The following is an 18,570-nucleotide window of genomic DNA, read 5'->3' as shown; positions in this document are numbered from 1 at the left end:
GTGGTCCCTGTGCTTTGCTTGGCCTAGTTTGTTCTAAGTAGGTGCTTTAGACCACTGAGCCATCTCACCAGCCCTGTATCTTTTATGATAGACTAGGAAATATAAATAAACTTTTTTCCTGAGTTCTGTGAGCCATTCTAGCATTTTATTAAGCCTGTAGAGGGGGACGTGACAACAATGATTTCTAGCCAATTGTTCGAGTACCGAGTACCGGTGGCTTGAGACTTGAAGTTGACAGATACGCAGGAATAGCCTGTAGGGCTGAGCTTCTTTAATTTATGGGAGCTGGTGTGAGCTCCAGGTAGATGGTGTCAAAACTTAATTGAATTGTTAGATTTCCCCAATTGGTGTCTGAAGAATTGGAGAGGCTGCGTCAGGAAACAGCCCCCACTTGGAATTCGAAAGGGAAGGCGTAAAACTTTTCACTATTTTAATGAAAAATGTCTAGGGTAACCCCACTTCACACTTATTTTATATTTTATATGTTTATTGTATGTGTAGTAGAACTTTGTTGACCAAGTGGACAGAAGTTCACTTGGGATCCAGGTTGTAAATGTGACGTTGTAATGCTAGTTGTTTCCTGTTGTAGATAGTATCTACCATATATTCCTGTCTGTCAATCTGAGGTCTAGAACATTGTGTTCTGTTCCTTTTAATGCTATACAACAACTCTACCCAGAAACCTGCAAATGATTTTAAGGGCATGAGGGATTGGGTTCACTGATAGTAGTCTAAGAGCATTTAACTTGGCCACTTTTCTTTTTCTTTTCTTGATCATGATAGTTCAAATGTAACAGTCTGAGCTAAGCACCAGAATGCTGATTTATAAGTTTACCATAAAATAGAATTGCTTACACATTCAGAAAAGAATTAGTAGATTTTCTCTCTGTAGTCCAGCTATTTGGAAAGTTAAAATGTAATCAGCATTCTCATTTTTATTCTCCATGTGAAAGCAGTTGCATGCTGGGCCTGTAATTCCAGCACTAGGAAAGCTGAGGCAGGAGGATCGCTAGGAATTCAAGGACATCTTGAACTACATAGTGGATTCAAGGACAGCGTGAACTACATAGCAAGACCGTGTCTCAACCCCTCACCCCAGAAGGAAAGAAATTTAAGGGGGAAGGGGCATAGCTTAATGTGAAAGCTCTGAGTTCAGTCCCCTCCACTGAAAAAAAGTTCATCACATTACTTTTTATTTCTTTGTAAATGAGTTTTTACCTTAAAGATTACAATAATTTTTACATACTTTTATATTTTCCAAGTTTTCTTTTTCCCCCTCAGTAAGGGGAAATTCAACCTAGGCCATTTGTACTGAGCTACATCCTCAGTTATTTAAAATTCTTTTTTTTTTTGAGACAGAGTCTCACTAAGTCACTAAATTGCTCAATCTAGGCTTGAACTTGCAGTCCTTCTGCCTCAGCCTGTCAGAGTGTTGGGATTACAGACATGTCACCACACCCAAGTTATCAAGTCTTTTGACAGCATATTATGGTATGACTATGAAAAAAGTGGATAAAAGTGGGCCAGTGGATTGAGCCCTTTTTCAAAGGGGCCTCCCCTGGAACAGTATCTTGGACCAAACATAGATCACAATTCTGGGGAGATGGGATCCAAGTTCTGGAGTGAAGATGATCCTGTCCGGCATCACTTAGTGTCCATCCATTTTGGACAGTCAGTGCCACCTGTGGGCTATGCACAAGCTTCTTCCCTACGTGACACAGTGGAGACTGATAGGCCAGGACTCAACCTGGACCCAGGGGAGGAAAAGATGTCATTACCATGAGCGGCTGCAGTGGAGCTAGGAAGGCCATGAGTTAGATTAGGGCCTGGGAGCTACCCTGGAATGCGCTCTCACCACAGACCTCTGCTAGAAGACAGTGCATGTCTTAGTCGCTTTCATCACTGAGACCAAATACCTCACACCCAAGAGTTAAAAGAAAAGAGGTTTGTTCTGGCTCACTGTTTATAGAGGCTTCTGGCTCACATGGTCAGCTGGCTCCAAGGCAGGACAGCGTGGCAGTGGTGGTGGAAGCAGAGGGTGAGATCAGGGGAGGAGGGAGGGAGATGACACTTCCAGGCCACTCCCCAGGGACCCACCTCCTCCAACCAGGCTTCACTTCCCAAATTACAGCTCTGAAGTCCTCAGTGGACTGGTCCCTCATGACTCCTCACCTCACCAGAGCCCGCCTGTGAGCACATAGGGCTTGGGGGGCAGGGCATCTGGACCTAAACCACAATAACATAGGAGAGCAAAGCTGTGCTTCCACTGCCCAGCTGCCCGCACTCTCCCTGAAGCCACTCAGGACTAGCGGGGCAGAATGTGCCTTGCTATTCCCATACCCTGGAGGCTGGAGACGAAGCCCAGGTTGAGACAAAGTTGTCCCAGAGAACTTTCTCCTAGGACACTTCCTAGAACTGCCTACACTCATGCCTCTAGGAGCTGCCATGCCAACAGAGACAGCCAGGTGCAGCATGGCCCTGAACTGTACCAAGAGAAGCTGCTAGCACTTGGAGCCTGTCCCCATCTGCCACCCCTGCAGCCTGCCAGGGCACCTGCATGAGATGCTGCAATGCTTGCAATGGCCCCGGCCCCTCTGGCCATGTGGACTGTGCTCCTGGACACCTGCCTCACCTGTTGCTGGTCACTGGGAGCTTTGTGGATGCTGTTGCTGGTGCAGATTTCCCTTTCTACTCTAGCATCCTGCTGTGGACACAACCCTGACCTGAAAAGCTGAACAGTCCAGGGTCCTCTGACTAGGACTGCAGTCTCCAAATGGCTGATTCCTCACAGAGGAGAAGCACCTCAAAGCTCTTCAGGCCGCCCACTCCTGGGAGTGCACTTGGGCACAAAATGATCTCTTTCCATGTGGCTGTGTGACTTCAATAGGGTTTTCCCCCAGTGTTCCCCTATTCTGCCATGGCAGTGGATGTGACCACGCTCAGCAAATCCAGAGCCAGATCCCCTCCTTCCCCGGTAGCAGTACTACCTGGCAGCAGTCGCAGGTAAGTTCCTGCAGAGGGAGAGAGGCCAGCCCTGTTTCCTACCTCCAAAGGGTATTGATGGCTTCCCCTGTAAATCTGGCCTTGACAGTGACCTGATTAAATTTCTGCTGGGCTCTGAATGGGAGCTTCTGGAGGAGGCCTGCTGTAGCTTTCTGAGAAAGAAACACTGTGCTGAAAGCTAAGAGAACTAGCAGTTTGTTTCTCGGGGCCCTTCTGTGTCACAGAAGTTAGGGAGCAGGAAACTGGACTGCCTGATCTGACCCCAGAGATGGTAGCTTTTTGCAGAAAGCTTTTAACCTGGTCTGCGGGTCTTGGGATGGCGCCTCTGTTGCCTGTTGGCTTGCTAAAACCTTGGCAACTGACACCTTTGTGGGAGTCACACATCTATGGTACGAAAGATGGTTCCTTCAGGCCTGGAAAGCATGTAGTTTTGCTCTATCCAGATGCCATTCTTCTATCCCGAGATCATGACACACAGCTCTCAAGAGCAAGAGCCCTCCCACCGGTGGGCTCTGTGTTTCTCATAGATGCCCTCACTGCTCAGGATTGCCGCCAGAGCTTCGTTCAGCAGAGTTTCAACAACAAAACATTTTCTTTTTTTTTTTTTTTTTTTGGTGGAACAGGGGATTGAACTCAGGCCCTTGAGCTTGTCAGGGAAGCACTTATTCCACTGAGCCATCTCCCTGGCCCAACATTTTCGATGCACCAGGGTTTTTTGTTTTTATTTTCTTTCTTTCTTTCTTTCTTTCTTTTCTTTTTTTTTTTTTTAATACAGGGTCTCACTAAACAGCTTGGACTCAAGTGATCCTCCTGTCTCAGACTCCCCAGCGCTGGGATTACAGGTATGTACCACCACACCTGGCCTCGGGGCAGGCACGGCATGTGCTACCAGGCTGGAACTCAAGTCTTTGCGCTTGCCAGGCAAGTGTGTAGACAAACAAGCTATCTCCCCAGCCCTGTTTTGCTTTTTATGTATTTGGTGCAGGGTCTCACTACATAGATTGGACTTGTAGTGATCCTCCTGTTTTCAGCCTTCCCAGAGCTGGGATTATAGGCATGGGCCACCTCGCACCAAACTCAGTTGCCTGACTCAGGATGCCCTGGGGGCGGAGCAGGCAGGGCATGTGGGACTGGGGATCCAAACAAGCTCCCAGCGCTTGCCAAAGCAGGTGCTTAGTCCGCTGAGCTATCTCGCTGGCCCTTTTTGATTTTTAAAAGCAAACAGAGGGGGCTGGGGAGATGGCTCAGTGGAATAAGTGCTTCCCTGGCAAGCACAAGGGCCTGAGTTCAATCCCCAGTTCCGGAAAAAAAAAAAAAAATAGAAATAGTTTATTTCAAGCCAAAGATTAAGGACCATGACCTGGAAACATAGATGCAAGTTGCCCTAAATGTCACATTCCACTGTGTAGGAGGAACTTTTATAGTCCCAGAACAAAAGGAAATCATGTTACCACCTGTGTCATCGTCCAAAATATCCAGAACTGAGGAAATTCAGTTTCAGATGTTATGTTAAAGAATTTTTAGGTCCTGGTTGATGGAGGCCTTGATGGAGGCCGGTGGTCTGCTAAGTTTAGTGATACATTCTGAGTTTATTAGGTTAAAAAAAAAATTAAGGGTCTGAGGGATTTAACTCAGTGGCGTAGCATCTATTGGAAAGCACGGGATCCTGAATTCAATTCCCAATGTCCCTCCTTGAAAAAAACCCAAAATAAAACAAAACAAAAGATAGGGTGGGTGTGGTGGCACACGCTTGTAATCCCATCATTCAGGATGTTGAGGCAGGCAGATCACAGGGAGTTTCAGGCCCTCCTGGGCTATATAGTGAGATCCTATCTCAGAAAACAAAACAAAACAAAAATAGCCAGGGAGATAGCTCAGCAGCATAAGTGCCTGCCTGGCAAGCAAAAGGTCCTAAGTTCAATCCCCAATCCTCAGTACAAAAAAAAAAAAAAAAAAAAAAAAAAAAAAAATAAAAATATATATATATATATATATATATATTAGTATAGCCTAACAAGAAAGAGTAGCAAATGAATGAAATAAGCATCCTAACATCAAATTATCCTCTGTATATGTCACTATAGTCTTTTTTTTTTTAGGCTTTCTTCACTTTTTGTTATAACCCAGGCTAGCCTCAAACTCACAGCAATCCTCCTGCCTCAGCCTGGGATTACAGGTGAGCACCACCACGCTCTGGCTCACTTTCTGGTATAAAAACCCTGTGTTGCAGCCACTGCTGGAGCACAAGTCCTCTGGACAGAGGTTGTGATGTGAGTCTTTACAAGATGTCAGTGAATTCCTGGTAGAGACCCTTACTGAGTAACGTCTCTTTCCAGAGGTTTGGGTAAGGTAACTATAGGTCTTAGAAGTGACACCACGGGTAGCCTTGGCAAAGTTGCCAAGAGTGGCAGTGCAGTCCCTGACAGAGATATAGCAGTCATCTGCGTGGCCCCCTTCAGCAGCTTCTGGGAATGAGATAATGCCAGTGCCTCTGGGAGTAGGATGGCACAGAGTCACATCAGCCTGTCACCTTGCAAGGGATGGTGTGGGGTTTGCCATCTTGCTTCCCCAGTAGCCTTTTCCACACAGGAATGACATGGCTTGGCCAGGATGATGCCCCCTAAGATGGCAGTGACTACCTCCATGGAGCACTTTATACCCAAACCAAAATGCCCATTGTAGTCCCTGATAGCAACAGACACCTTGAGTCTGTTTCTGTACCAGAATGATCTCCAGAGCTTTCTCCTGACAGATGTCCCAAAGTCAAGTCCAAGGGTCTCAGACTACTTGATGGGCAGAGACAGGACAGTCTACTCTAGGCACTTGATCTGCACATCCTTGACCAGCCAGGCCAGCTTGGTAACAGGGATCCAGTCCTTGGGTTTGCTACTTGGAGCCCCACGGCCTAGCCTCAGCCCCTGCCGCATCCATGCCTGAGGCCCTGAAGGCCACTGCCAAAGCATCCTTGGAAGCCTCCAAGGCCTCCCAGGCCTCTGCTCAGGGGCCTCCCCTGCACTGGTGTCATCCGTCATTTCATGGCTTCTCAAGGAAAAGGCACTATAATCTTTAATCAGATTGACAGTGCTTTCCTCTATCATCACGGATACCTTATGAAATATTGTATTATCTTTTAATTCTATGTGTTTCTTTTGGCCAATTTGACTTTATGCCTATAACCCTATGTGAAGTGGCTAGTTTTAATTTTAAGAAAGATTGCTCTTTAATACCCAAATTACTGTAAACTTTATTTGTTGTTAACAATTTGATCTTTCCTATTATTTTGGCATCACACCAAATTCCAGCTTGAGGATGGAAACATATAGTCCCGTTGCAGAAAAAGTCAGATAATAATACAATATCTCTTGGAATTCCTTCCCAACAAAAGCATTGCTTTCCTGCGAACCAAATGTTACTAGCAAGTCCGGCAGAGACAAGAGGTCAGACTTGTGAGAAATTGGAATTCCACAGATTTTGTGGGGGTAACCGAGTCTTATTTCTCAGTTTATGATCAGAGAGGGAAATGGAACTCTAATAAGGGTCATTTTCCAGTATTATTTCTCATTGTCAAAAGCTAAGTATGGTTTAGGATTTTTTCCAACATCAGCTAACTGTAAGTTTCAGTTACTTGGAAAATGTGGGCCCCTTTCTTGCAATGCTGTACAATTCTCTTTATGTGGTCTCTTAATACACAATGTCTTTGTTTTTTTCTTTTCTGTATTTCGGACAGGGTCTACAGGGCCTCACTAGGTAGATCAGACTCCAGTGATTCGCCTGTTTTCAGCCTCCCAAGTGCTGGGATTATAGGCTCGTGCCATCACGCCCAGTTTCAATCAGTCTCAGAATGCCCCATGGGTGGGCGGGGCTGGCACAGCATACCGGGGATTGAACCCCGGCTGCTGTGCTCTGCCTAATCAGGCGCTTTAGTCCACTGAGCTATCAGGCCAGCCCACAATGTCTTAGTTTACAAATCCTTTTTTTTGTTTTGTTTTGTTTTGTTTTGTTTTGTTTTGGTGGAACCAGGGATTGAACTCAGATCCTTGCGTTTGCCAGTCAAGCACTTATCCTACTGAGCCATCTCCCCGGCCCCTCTATTATTTTCTATGATGGTGCTTTCCACAAAATTCCCATGGCTTTTAGCCCTTGCCCCTGCACTTTGAAGTGTTGGTCATTGTCCCAAAGTGACTTCAGCGTCCATCTGTATGGGCAGTGTGAGTCAGCTTGGCTGAGCTGAATGTGGACTCCTCTCCACCTCTAAGTTCAGAAGCAGTCTTGCGCAGTTCTCCTTGTGATTTTTTTTCTCCATTTTTGTAATGCATAATTTTCCTTTAAAAGAGTTACCTATCTCTTTCTCTCTCTGAAATAACATCTCTTTTATAGGTTCTATATTTTGAAAGTTAATTCTGTTCTAAGGCATGTCTTTTTTTTTTTTTTCTTCCCTTCCCTGCTGAGTTAAATCCCAATGCTCCTTTCTTTTTCTTTTTCTTTTTTTTTTAAGCAAGGTCTTGCTAAACTGCTCAGGCTGGCCTTCAACTTGGTGTTTTTTTGTTTTTTTTTAATTAATTTTATTGAGAAAGAAGTGGGAGATAGCTCAGTAGAATAAGCCCTTGCCTGGCAAGTGTAGCTAGCGTCCTGAGTTCAATCCCCAGTACTTAAAAAAAAAAAAAAAAAAGCCAATTAGTAGGACAGTTATAATAATTAATACATTGCAGATTGTTGTCTTCTGGCCTTTAGCTTGTGATACCTTCTGAGTCAGCCTTCCAAGTAGCTAGGGTTATAGGCATGTGCCACCACGCTTGGTTTAAGAATGTTGTTTTTTCTTCACAGCAAATTTAGCTTTTCCTAAAATATCTAGTTTAAACTCATTTTTGGTTCTGGTATTTGGTTAATTTTGATAAATTCACCATGAACATTGTTGCCCATGGAGACTAAATAAGGGCTTTGCCAGTCTAACACCTAGAATTTTTCTTTATCTAACATATAACAAAATAAGTGACTGTGCTGGCACACTCCTGTAATCCCAGCACTGGGGGGTGTGGTGGCTGAGGCACCCTCGGCTACACAGCGAGTTCAAGCGTAGCCTGCATGCAAAGAGAGACCCTGTCTCAAAAGACTGAAACAAAACAAAAATAAAATGTACCAAAATAGTAAGAGAATTACTTTCTAAGAGTAGTGTACAGTTGGAATTTTTCTAAGCATAAAGACTCAGTGAGGGGCCAGGGAGATGGCTCAGTAGAATAAGCGCCCAGTTCCTAGAGGGGGAAAAAAAAAGACTCAGTGTAAGTAGGGCAGGAGGTAAGCAAACACAACATGATCAATGCTGGGGATTTAGCTCAGTGGTGAAGTATCTGCCTGGCAAGTGTGAGGTCTTGAGTTTAAGTCTTGGTACAAGAAAAAAAAAAAGATAAATGAGATATAATATTACATCATGTGAGTTTCAAGGCCAGCCTGGACTGCATAGTAAGTTCAAGGGCAGCTTGAACAGTATAGTGAGGCCTTGTTTCAAAAGAAGGAGGAGGAGGAGAAAGGGGAAGAAGAAAAAGAGAAGAATACAGATTCATTAGAGATTATTTCGTGCAGGGCCTATCCCCAGGGCAGGCTGAGATGGCAATTGAGACTGGGCGTGGTGGTGCACGCCTGTAATCCCAGCTCCTGGGAGGCTGTAAACAGATGGATCACTACTAGTCTGATCTAGTAGTGAAACCCTGAACACCCTGTAGACCCTTGCCTAAAATACAAAAAAAAAAAAGAAAGGAAGAAAGAAAGAAAGAAAGAAAGAAAGAAAGAAAGAAAGAAAGAAAGAAAGAAAGAGAAGAAAAGTCAGCATTAGAGATTATTTACTTAGAAGAGCAAAAGATTGTACATATAATCTGACATACTTGTAAATTCACTAAAACCATCAAGTTTAGCACTCTTCTCATGAACACAGACATTCATGGTATAAATCATGACACTCACAGAAAAGGACTAGAATAAAACGAGAGAATGAAGAGGAAGCTATAATGTCCTCTCTAATCTCATTCCACTGTCCCAATGACAGTCTGCCTTGTTACATTTGTCAGGCGCAAGTCAGAAGTCTGGCCTCCTTCAAGGGCAGGGTAAGTATGCCCGCCTTTGAAGAGAGGGGACTGTGTGTGTGTGTGTGTGTGTGTGTGTCTTTTTGTGACAAGTTCTCGCTATGCAGTTCAGGCAGACCTTGAGCTCACTTTGTAACCCAGGCTGGTGTCTAACTCACAACAATCCTCCTGCCTCAGCCTCCCAGACACTGGGATTACAGGTATGCACCGCCACCGGCTGTGTACATATTTTTATTTTTTAAAAATTTTTATAACTATTTATTTATTTATTTGGTACAGGGTCTTGCTATGCAGCTTGGACTCATAGTGATCTTCCTGTGTCAGCCTCCCCAGTGCTGGGATTACAGGTATGTGCCACCACCCACTACGTCTGGGGATCCAGGGCCGGCACGGGTCCTATCTCCCCAACCCTGTGTACATATTTTTAAACTACACCTACTAGCAAAAGAATATATGTCAAACACTAGAGTGGTGGGCTCCAATAGGGGAGAATAATGAGAACAGAAGCAAAGGAAATAGATAAAAGAAGAAAGGAAGGAAGCAAGGTTGGCAAGAGGTCGTTTGTATTCCAAAGAGGACAGCATGCTGTGAATTGAGGTGGCTGTTTAATGGCGCTGCTGTGAGAAAAAAAAGTTTAGGGCTAAGGAGATGGCTCAGTGGAATAAGCGCCTCCCTGGCAAGCGCAAGGGCCCAAGTTCAATCCCCGGTTCTGCCAAAAAAAACCAGCTTAGTGTTCATCTTAGTCTCCTTTCTCATTCACATAGAATACAACCTTTATCCTTCCATCTTTTTCTGCCTCCTCCTCTTCCTCCTCTTGTGTCTCCTCCTTCTCTTCTTCTTCCTCCTCCTCCTCCTTCTTGTTTTTGTGTTTTTGGCCTGGCTAGAACCTTACATTTATCTACAACTAGATTTTCTCTCTTAACCATATATCTTGGAGAGGTTTTTTTTTTTTTTTTTTGGCGGAACCAGAGATTGAACTCAGGCCCTTGCGCTTGCCAGGGAAGTGCTTCTTCCACTGAGCCATCTCCCCCGCCCCCTGATTGGAGAGTTTTTAAATTGCTTCTATGAATATAAAAGCCTGTCTTACTCTATTTCTGCACATGATCCCATAATGCAGATACACCCACATTTATTTTATTGCCTCCCTACTGATGGACATTCCGATGGCATTCGCTTTTCTCTTTTCCCTTTCTCTCTGGTTCTCTGGGTGTCTCTCTCATTGTATGAATATCTGTGCTTGTAGCTTCTCTTTACTTTGTCTTCCCTGGAGTTCAAGACCGGAGGCAGAGCCATTCCAGACGGACTTTGCTGCAGGCCGAGGCTCTTACTGGAGGCCAGATGGGATCCTGGGCAGATTTGCTGTTCCTTCAGCCTCCTGCCCCTGCTTAGCCACTGGAGGAGGTGATGGACTCAGCAAAGGTCGCGGTGCTTGGCCTCAGAGATCTCATGTCCAGCTGGGAGCTGAACAGCACAGGGCGAGGGGTGCCTCCCGAGTGCAGCCAAGTGCCTAGGGCTTCATCCCGCCCCACCACTTGCTGGACTTGACACCAGGCATGCAGTCTCACCTCCTGATAGCTCAGTGTCCCCACCTGTAAGATGAGTTGCTTGGAGACCTACAGAAGATAGAAATAGTGCCGAGCTCAGTGCCTGGCACACAGTGATCTATCAAAGCTGAACTGTTAGGAGCTCAATGAGCTAGGGCTGAACTAATCAGACTGGGACCTGTGCTTGGCTCAGCCTAGTCTGAGATCCTCCTAGACAAAGGGTGGAACCCGGATGATGGACAGCATTCCTGGGTGGAGTGGAGGTAGGCTTTTTAGGGCATGGAAAGGTAGAAGTTAAAGCTGAGCTGGAAATGGGGGCATGCCTTAGAGGGTAGGAAGCAGTTCTCTGTGACTGGAAGGCCATGTTCATTGTCTAGAAGAGCAAAGGCTTTTTTGGAATGTATGCAGGCTGTCTTCTGGCATGGAGGATGGAGGTCCAGGGCCTTCTGTGAACTTGAGCCCTTATGCTGAAGCAGTGGATCCACCATAGGACAGTCATGGGGCTCATCCATGACCCACCCACCTTCCTGTCTCCCTCAGCAGGGGGCTCCTCCCACCATCTGGCCACTCCCAGAATCCAGCGCCCCCACCCCTCATTCCCATTGGGAGGAGGGCGGAGGCCTCTCGCGGGGGCTGTGCCGGGTGGGCAGTTTTCCCAGAGCAAGGAGCAAAGCAGGACTGAGTTGGCGCCAACTCACTCAGATGTAGACATTGCTGGCTGGATGGCCAGTCTGCCCCAGCTAGCTTGAGCCCAAGGGTCCCTTGGACACCGTGCTCCTGCTGTGGGGCTGCAGCCCGGTGTCCCAGGGGAGTGATATGTCACACAGGGAAGTCCGAGGGCCACCAGCGATGCCAAGAGTGGAGCATGGCCGGGCTAAGGTCAAAACACGGCTGCTGCCAGGCACCGACAGGAAGAGGCGCCACCTCAGCAGGACAAGGCAAGATCTGTGGGAAGAGACCAGCTGGAGTGACCAAAGGTGGAGCAGACCTGTCCCTAGCCCTAGAGGGGCAAGGGCTCGGGGCCCAGCTTACAGCAGGGTAAGGACATCCTGGACCAGCAGAGGGAACTGGGGAGGCAGGGGCTGGAGGGCCATGCACGCGGCCACCCAAGTGGAGCGCAGGTCCCCGAAACCACACAGCAGTATGCTGGGGTGCCAGAGATGAATGGGAGTTGGTCTTAACCAGAGCACAGCTCAGAGAGCTGGCGCAACTCCTCTGGAGGAAAGTGGGTCCTGGAGGAGGGATGTGAATCGGACGAAGTCCTGAAGCTACAAGCAGCAGCAGCACCGGAACCTGGCCTGTTGTTTTGACTTTTGGCTCAGGGTCCTTTCCACAGCAAACTCTTTATCTGGGAACCTGATGGGTCAAGGTTCAATGCTACTCCACAAAGTGTGGCTATGTTTTCCGTGGCTCCAAGGAAGAGAAGGGTTCAGACAAGGGAGTGGGGTGGGCACTAGTGGAGGGACAGAGGAAACCCAGGTTCTGAGCCAAGCTTTGCCACCCTGCTGCCATCCAACCCTAGCCTAGGCCTTGCTGCAGCTGTAACCAGAACAGGGCTAGGAACCACAAAGGTGCACTGAGGCCCTTCAGTGTCACCTCTCCAGATATTCTTAGAGGGCTGGGTCAGATGGATCCTGGGACAGATCTACTCACTGGGGTCCTCCATGCAGAGTGAGGCCAGTCCTGAGAACGCAGCGCGGGAGCGCAGCCGTGTGAGGACCCTGCGCCAGGCCTTCCTAGCCCTGCAAGCCACCTTGCCTGCTGTGCCGCCTGACACCAAGCTCTCTAAGCTGGATGTGCTGGTGCTGGCCACCAGCTACATAGCCCACCTTACCCGCACACTGGGCCATGAGTTGCCCAGTCCTGCCTGGCCACCCTTTCTGCGTGGGCTCCGCTACCTGCACCCTCTCAAGGTAGGGCTTGGGCCAGGCATTGGGGGAGGGAAACTTAATGTGCAGCGCCTTGAGGAAGGGTCTGGAGATGGCAGGACACTGGATCAGGCTGCTGTCTTGGGCAGAGCTGACACTGGGGTTGGGTACTTGCTGCTATCTCAGAGGAAAAAGAGCTAAGGCTGGGTCTTGGGATGGGGCTGATTCTGTGTTTCTCACAGGACCATGACTGACAGTGGCCTCATGGGAATGCAGTTTTTCCAAGAGGAGGGAAAGACTTCAGTGTTAGTGTCAGAGGGTAAAAAAGGGGCAGGTTCCAGGGCTGGGGACCTGGCAATGAGGGGCAACTGGATAGTCCTTGATGACTATCCTCTGGCACCCCCTGGATGACTATTGCAAGACAGATCTGCCTTCTAAGAGAACAGTGAGCCAAGGCAGCAGTGTAGAAGCAGCTGAATGTGGGACAGCAGTATAGGGTTGGACCTTGTAGCACACACTGCTTGCCACTACCACCAGGCTTTCCCGAACCTCAGCTTCACTTATGCAAAGTGCAAATTAACAGGGGCTATCTTCTCCTGTACAGCACAAATTCGGATTCTGAATGCAAAGTAGTGAGCAGTTGCAACTCCAGCTAACCTGCTTAGGTGCTAATGCTGGGCCAGGAGCTGACCTAAGCACTTAGGGTGCTGGAGATTGAACCAGGGGCCTTGTGCATGCCAAGCAAGTGCTCCACTCCAGCACGTTTTACTCTCTTGAACCATGCAAGGACCAAATGCAGATTGTTTCACAAATAAGGGGAGACAGAAGTATAGAGCAATCAATACTTGGCTGAATGTGGCTTGAGCTCATGGATTGTGCCCTGGGATGGTGCTGTACAGAACCAGGCAAATGGAGCTCTCCCCTATAAAGGAAGAGGGTCATCTTTGCCTCTCAGGATTTTTTTTTTTTTTTAGACAGAGTCTTATTATGCAATTTAGGCTGGCCTTGAGCTCACTTTGTAGCTGAGGCTGGTCTTGAACTTGAAAGGAACCCCTTTCCTCTTCCTCCCAAGTGCTGGGATTACAGGCATGCCTCACCAAGTCCAGCTTTGAGGAAAATATTATAAAGGGAGTCAATTTTATTTTTGTAGAAGACTTTTTTATAACTCTCTCCTCTAAATAGCATCATTAGGAAATGTCTTGAAGCTTGAAGTCTTTGTTTACAATTATAGCTAAAATGCAAGATTCTAGGCTGTTGGAGCAACTCTGAAGTGCCGAAGTAACAGCAAAACCTTAGTTGGATTGGTGACCAAGACCCTTACGTGTAGTAGATGACTGATAAACATGTGGAAGAGTGAACAAAGGAAGGTGTAGGTCTAAGACTCTGGCAGGTTGGTGAGGTGGGGTAGTTACCCAGGAATTAGCGCCCTCGTTTCCTGGGGAAGGAGGGCAGATGCGGGGCAGAGTCAACTGGGCATGTGCTAGGATTCTGGCTGGAAGGAGCCTACTTCTTGGAGGGGCCCAGCTGGGAGGTTTTCCTGGAGCCACCGTTCATCCCATTGCCCAGCCCTTGGCTGGTACCAGCTCTTCCCAGGGCACTGGACCTCCTATTCACCTTCTCAGCCAAAACCTGATCCCCTTGAGGCCATTGCTGGGCCTCTCATCCAGCTCAGGGTGTCAGGAGATCATGAGGACCACACATGATGGCGAGGCCACTGCTGCCAGAGTGTGACACCAGGAAAGATGTGAGGTGGAGCTGCTGGGAGGCCAGGTTATGAGGTGACAGAGACTCTGGCCCTGCAAGGCTGCACTGGTTGCATTACTCACTTCCCACTGTATGTCTTGCAGAAGTGGCCCATGCGATCTCGTCTCTATGCTGGAGGCCTGGGATGCTCTGGCCTGGACTCCACCACAGCCATCGCCTCCAGCCAAAAATCAAAGGAAGCAGAGGTGGGGCCCCAAGACTCTGGAGAGGCAGATGTTCTCCTTCTTACCAAGCCACTCTCACCAGCTCTTGGTGACAAATGACCATTACGCTCATCCCATTCTCCTATTCTGACTATTGATTAGGGACCTGGATTTGGTACCAGCCCTTACCTGTGTTCCCTTACCTGACTCTCAGCCAGTGGATTCGACTTAGGCTCAGCTGCCAAGTTCCATCAGGCAGACGGAGAAAGCAGTGGGCTCGTTAGTGGTAAAGAGTTCCAGGGAGCACAGGACAGAGATCCTCACCCTTGGCACCAGTTGGGGACTTCCCAGTGACTCTTCTGTGACAGCAACAGAGAAGTAGGAAAGGACAGGGTTAGACTGCCTTTGAATTCAGGTTATGGCATCTCCCTTCTCTTGTCTCCCCTGAGGCTCCTACAAAAACTCTGCACTGAGGGAAGAGACAGAAATAACCACAAAGGTGCAGAGGGAGGGGCCCAAATGGTAGCGGCCTCAGGTGCTTCTGGGAAAGCTAAGGGGCCTTCAGCTCCTGGCAGCTGTGTGAACAGGTCTGAGGCAGGGTTCTGCAGCCTGCGAGGAAACTGAAGAAGGGGACATGCACACTGTTCTACAGCACCATGAAGGCTTCCCCAGCATGCAAGAGGCTGTAGAGAATGAAGGGTTGCCGTCTTCCGTATGGGTCTCTCCAGCTGCTCCTCCTCACTCCATTTTCCTGCCTCTCTGGTTCCTGTACATTTCCCATTTTTGTTGACATGAGTTATATCTACAGGTTAAGCCATAAAGCTCACATGCTTACACGTGTCAATTTCCAGAGACACTTAGGACCAAATGCCCTATTTGAAGAGATCTTGTCCTAGAAGCTGCTCACAGGCAACCATTTAAGGCTCTACCTAGAGCCAGCAAGATAGCTCAGCAGACTAAGTGCTTGCTTAGGCAAGGGCAGGAACTGGGGTTCTATCCCCAGTCCCACATGCCAGTGATGCACGCCTATAATCCCAGTTCTAGGGAGGTTGAAAGTGATAGGAGGACCACTACAAATCCAAGCTGTGTAGGGAGACCCTGTACAAAATACCTAAGGCCCTACCTGTGAAGGATATTAACGATATACTCAGTGACAACCTGGAAACACCTTGAAAGAACAACATGGATCTTTTTTCAAGGAACAGTACAGCCTTCTCTTTTTTTTTTTTTTTTTTTGCAGAACCAGGGATTGAACTCAGATCCTTGCGTTTGCCAGTCAAGTGCTTATCCTACTGAGCCATCTCCCCGGCCCCCTTCTCTTTCCATTATGTTACACGTGTCACTTTCCTCAAGGAAACCTAACCTCAAGGAAAAATGAGCCAGGGCTGGGCTCGGTGAGCACCCAGTACCAAGACTGCTTGAAGCTTCATTAGCTCTAGAGTTATCTCACAGTCATGCCAGAAATTGGCCCTCAAAGCCAGCTTTTCCCCTCAGGTATTGTCCTGGTTCTCCCTAAGTCTTGCCAAAAGGTGTCATAAATGTGACAGAGCTGTAATGGAATTTGTCCCCAGTCCTGAAGAAAGAACTAAAGACTAACTAATCACAGAGTCTGTACACATGGAGATGAGCTTGCCGGACCAGGTGGAGTTTCTGAGCTGCTACCTAAAGTCTAGGCAGGGAGGGAGCCATCTTTTTGTTAAATTTTGACATCCAAGACAGAGTAGAGTCCCAACAGGCTTATTGATTCACACAAGCCATCACTGTCATCATGAGTATAAAGGAGGGCTGGGGTCTGCTCCTCCAAAGGACTGGCCAATGCAGCAGGGAAAAGGAGGGTGTGGGGTGACTCAGCAAGCTGGGGTGGAGGTAGGAAAAGAGACACAGAACGTCCCAGTCCGAGCTGCACGGGATGTGGGAGAGCAGCTGGCCCGTGGCTGGGAGCCATGGGAGAAGGCCTGAGCCGAGGCTGAACTCGTAAATCTGCCTGGGCCCACAGCTCTGCAGAGCAACCCCCAGAGCTTGCACAGAACCACTTCTGGGCAGCTGGACGGGGCCAGGCAGGAGCAGGGCCCAGGTGTGGGAGGGCACCAGCAGCGCTCTTCATAAGACCATAAAAGTCCATCTTGAGTGTTCTATTTTTAAAGCCAAATAGGAGCATCTTCCTGGGGAGCTGGAGGATGATCACAAGAGAGCAGATGAGTTCCTTCCAGGGGCAGCACGCACTCTCTTTCTGGGCAAAAGAGCCTGGCTTTGCTTGTATTGCTGGGGCCCCCTCAGGAGTCTGGTGCATCACCTGAAAACTAAGTGGGCTTGGTTTGGAGTTGGCTCTGGCCCACTCTGCTCAGAGCCAAGCCTCTGCCTCGTTCTACCTGGCCCCCAGGGGTGACTCCATCACTCTAGTGGAGAAGACCAAGAGGCCAAGAGGGATGAAGCTGTTGAGGATGAGGAAGGCAGGTCCCATCAGGACACTTTTCTTAGGCTGCCTCTGGCTCTTTCCAGGCAAAGTTCTTAGTGCTCATAAAAGTCCTAGTGACCCAGGGGCCAGCTCCCCAAGCTGGAGAGAGCTCAGACCAGAGAGCCAGAAGGGCTGCAAGAGGGAACTGAGGCACAAAGGCAGGTCTAGGGGGTGACTGGGATCTCCCAAAGAGGAACCTGACCTCGGCCTCCCTGACAAACACAATGTTGTCCTGAAGAAATGACATCTTGGAGCCAGGGGTATATAAACCAACCAGGTCCAGGAGAAATACCTTTTGTCTGCAGCAGAGAAGAAAAATGCCCATTTGCCAGGACATTTCTAGTGTCCCCTGTGCTGAGGCATGGGGTGGGGCAGCTAGAGGTGGCCAGATCTGGGTTATGGCCAGCTCTCAGCCCACTAGGAACAAGGGTGTGAAGGAAGGCAGCTCCAGAAGTGAACAGGAGCACAAATACGAAGCGACAGGAAGGTGGTCTACCTCAGCAGCTGGAGGACTGGCTGCTCCCCTGGGCTAGCTATTGTGGCAGCCACTGTGGTGTTTACCATCAAGGAAAAGAGTAATTAGAAGATCAGGTGCTCTCTTCCCTCTCCCTCTAGAAGGACCCCGATTAAAGTAAATTAGATAGGAAGCCCTCTTCTTTTTGTGGCATCAGCCTTATAGGCTTATTCCACCCAGTAGCCAAATCCAGGGCCCCACCCATTTTTGTAAATAAAGTTTTATTGAAACACAGCCACACTCACTTGTTTAAGTCTTATTCATGACTAACTTCCTGTTACCAAAGCAGAATTGAATAGCTTTGACAGAGAGTAAAAAGTCTAAAATATTTGCTACCTGGCCCTTACAGAAAAGGTTTGGGGGTTCCCTGCTTTGTTGGGAAATTCAAAAACATCAGGGGTACTCAAACTGTTATCTGGGAACCCTGAGGTAGTCTAAGTGACTAAAACTTTTTTTTTAATTTTAGAAACTGGGTCTCATTATATAGTTCAGGGTAGACTTGAACTCACTATGTAGCCCAGGCTGGTCTCAAATTCATGGCAATTCTCCTGCCTCAGCCTCCGGAGTGCATCCTCCTGGGATTACAGGCATGCACCATCACACCCAGCAAAACTATTTTCTTATGTTATTTGCCTTCTTCACTCCTTTTTTTGTCACAAGCATAATAGAATTTTCTAAAAGTCACATGATATGATTTTGGAACAGATGGAATGGAGCAAAAGAATTTAGCTATTAAGAGATGTTAAAATATTTGCAAAAATCTATACCACTCTTCTTGCAAAATATTTTCCAATATGGAAAATAATTATTTTTTCATGAAATCATATATTTACATAGAATTTAGTCCATGTTATTTTTATATAAATATTTTATTTAAAATCTGTATTTTTATAGTATCTTCTTCACTTTATTTTTTTAATTTCTTTCTTTATTTTTTCTTTATTTTTTCCATAATTTTATCGAGAAACAAATAGCAATGAGACAGTTTCAAACCAAATTGGTAGGACAGTTTCCATAATTAACACATTGCATACATTCTTCCTCGTGGTTAATTGCTGTACAAGATGTGGACATGATATCCTATTTACAAACACCATTAGAACAAATCCCTCTATTCATTAAGAGAATGCAACTATATATCTATCCTAACCACTTTGAATACAGATACAAAATGGACATTCATCTGTATCCCCTTTTTTGGTTAA

At 47.4% G+C, this 18,570-nt stretch overlaps 2 protein-coding genes across 2 annotated transcripts in view; one reads left to right on the top strand and one right to left on the bottom strand.

Moving 5' to 3' along the window:
- Prr30 (proline rich 30) overlaps positions 1 to 2,022 on the bottom strand; it is a 14,502-nt gene extending 12,480 nt beyond the window's left edge. The window contains exon 1 of the mRNA XM_023711005.1: positions 1,961 to 2,022. The gene's annotated coding sequence lies outside the window, so the exon portion shown is untranslated. The remainder of the gene's footprint in view (positions 1 to 1,960) is intronic.
- A 9,283-nt stretch (positions 2,023 to 11,305) lies between these two features.
- On the top strand, positions 11,306 to 15,401 carry Tcf23 (transcription factor 23). The gene is made up of 3 exons (XM_004627414.2): positions 11,306 to 11,659; positions 12,292 to 12,534; positions 14,337 to 15,401. Exons 1-3 carry the CDS (start codon positions 11,438 to 11,440, stop codon positions 14,514 to 14,516), a joined length of 645 nt encoding a protein of 214 aa, XP_004627471.1. The 5' UTR covers positions 11,306 to 11,437; the 3' UTR covers positions 14,517 to 15,401.
- Positions 15,402 to 18,570: the final 3,169 nt, after the last annotated feature.

The sequence above is a fragment of the Octodon degus genome, unplaced genomic scaffold, assembly GCF_000260255.1.
Source record: "Octodon degus isolate 3935 unplaced genomic scaffold, OctDeg1.0 scaffold00019, whole genome shotgun sequence".
In the NCBI taxonomy this organism is placed as follows: Eukaryota; Metazoa; Chordata; class Mammalia; order Rodentia; family Octodontidae; genus Octodon; species Octodon degus.
The sequence above is the reverse complement of the archived record's forward strand: the minus strand, read 5'-3'. Positions and strand labels throughout refer to the sequence as shown.

Coding starts and splice junctions, on each gene's coding strand:
- Tcf23 (XM_004627414.2), top strand. CDS start 11,438: ATGTCACACAGGGAAGTCCGAGGGCCACCAGCGATGCCAAGAGTGGAG. Junction 11,660..12,291: donor GGGGCCCAGCTTACAGCAGG/GTAAGGACATCC, acceptor TCCTCCATGCAG/AGTGAGGCCAGTCCTGAGAA. Junction 12,535..14,336: donor GCTACCTGCACCCTCTCAAG/GTAGGGCTTGGG, acceptor TATGTCTTGCAG/AAGTGGCCCATGCGATCTCG.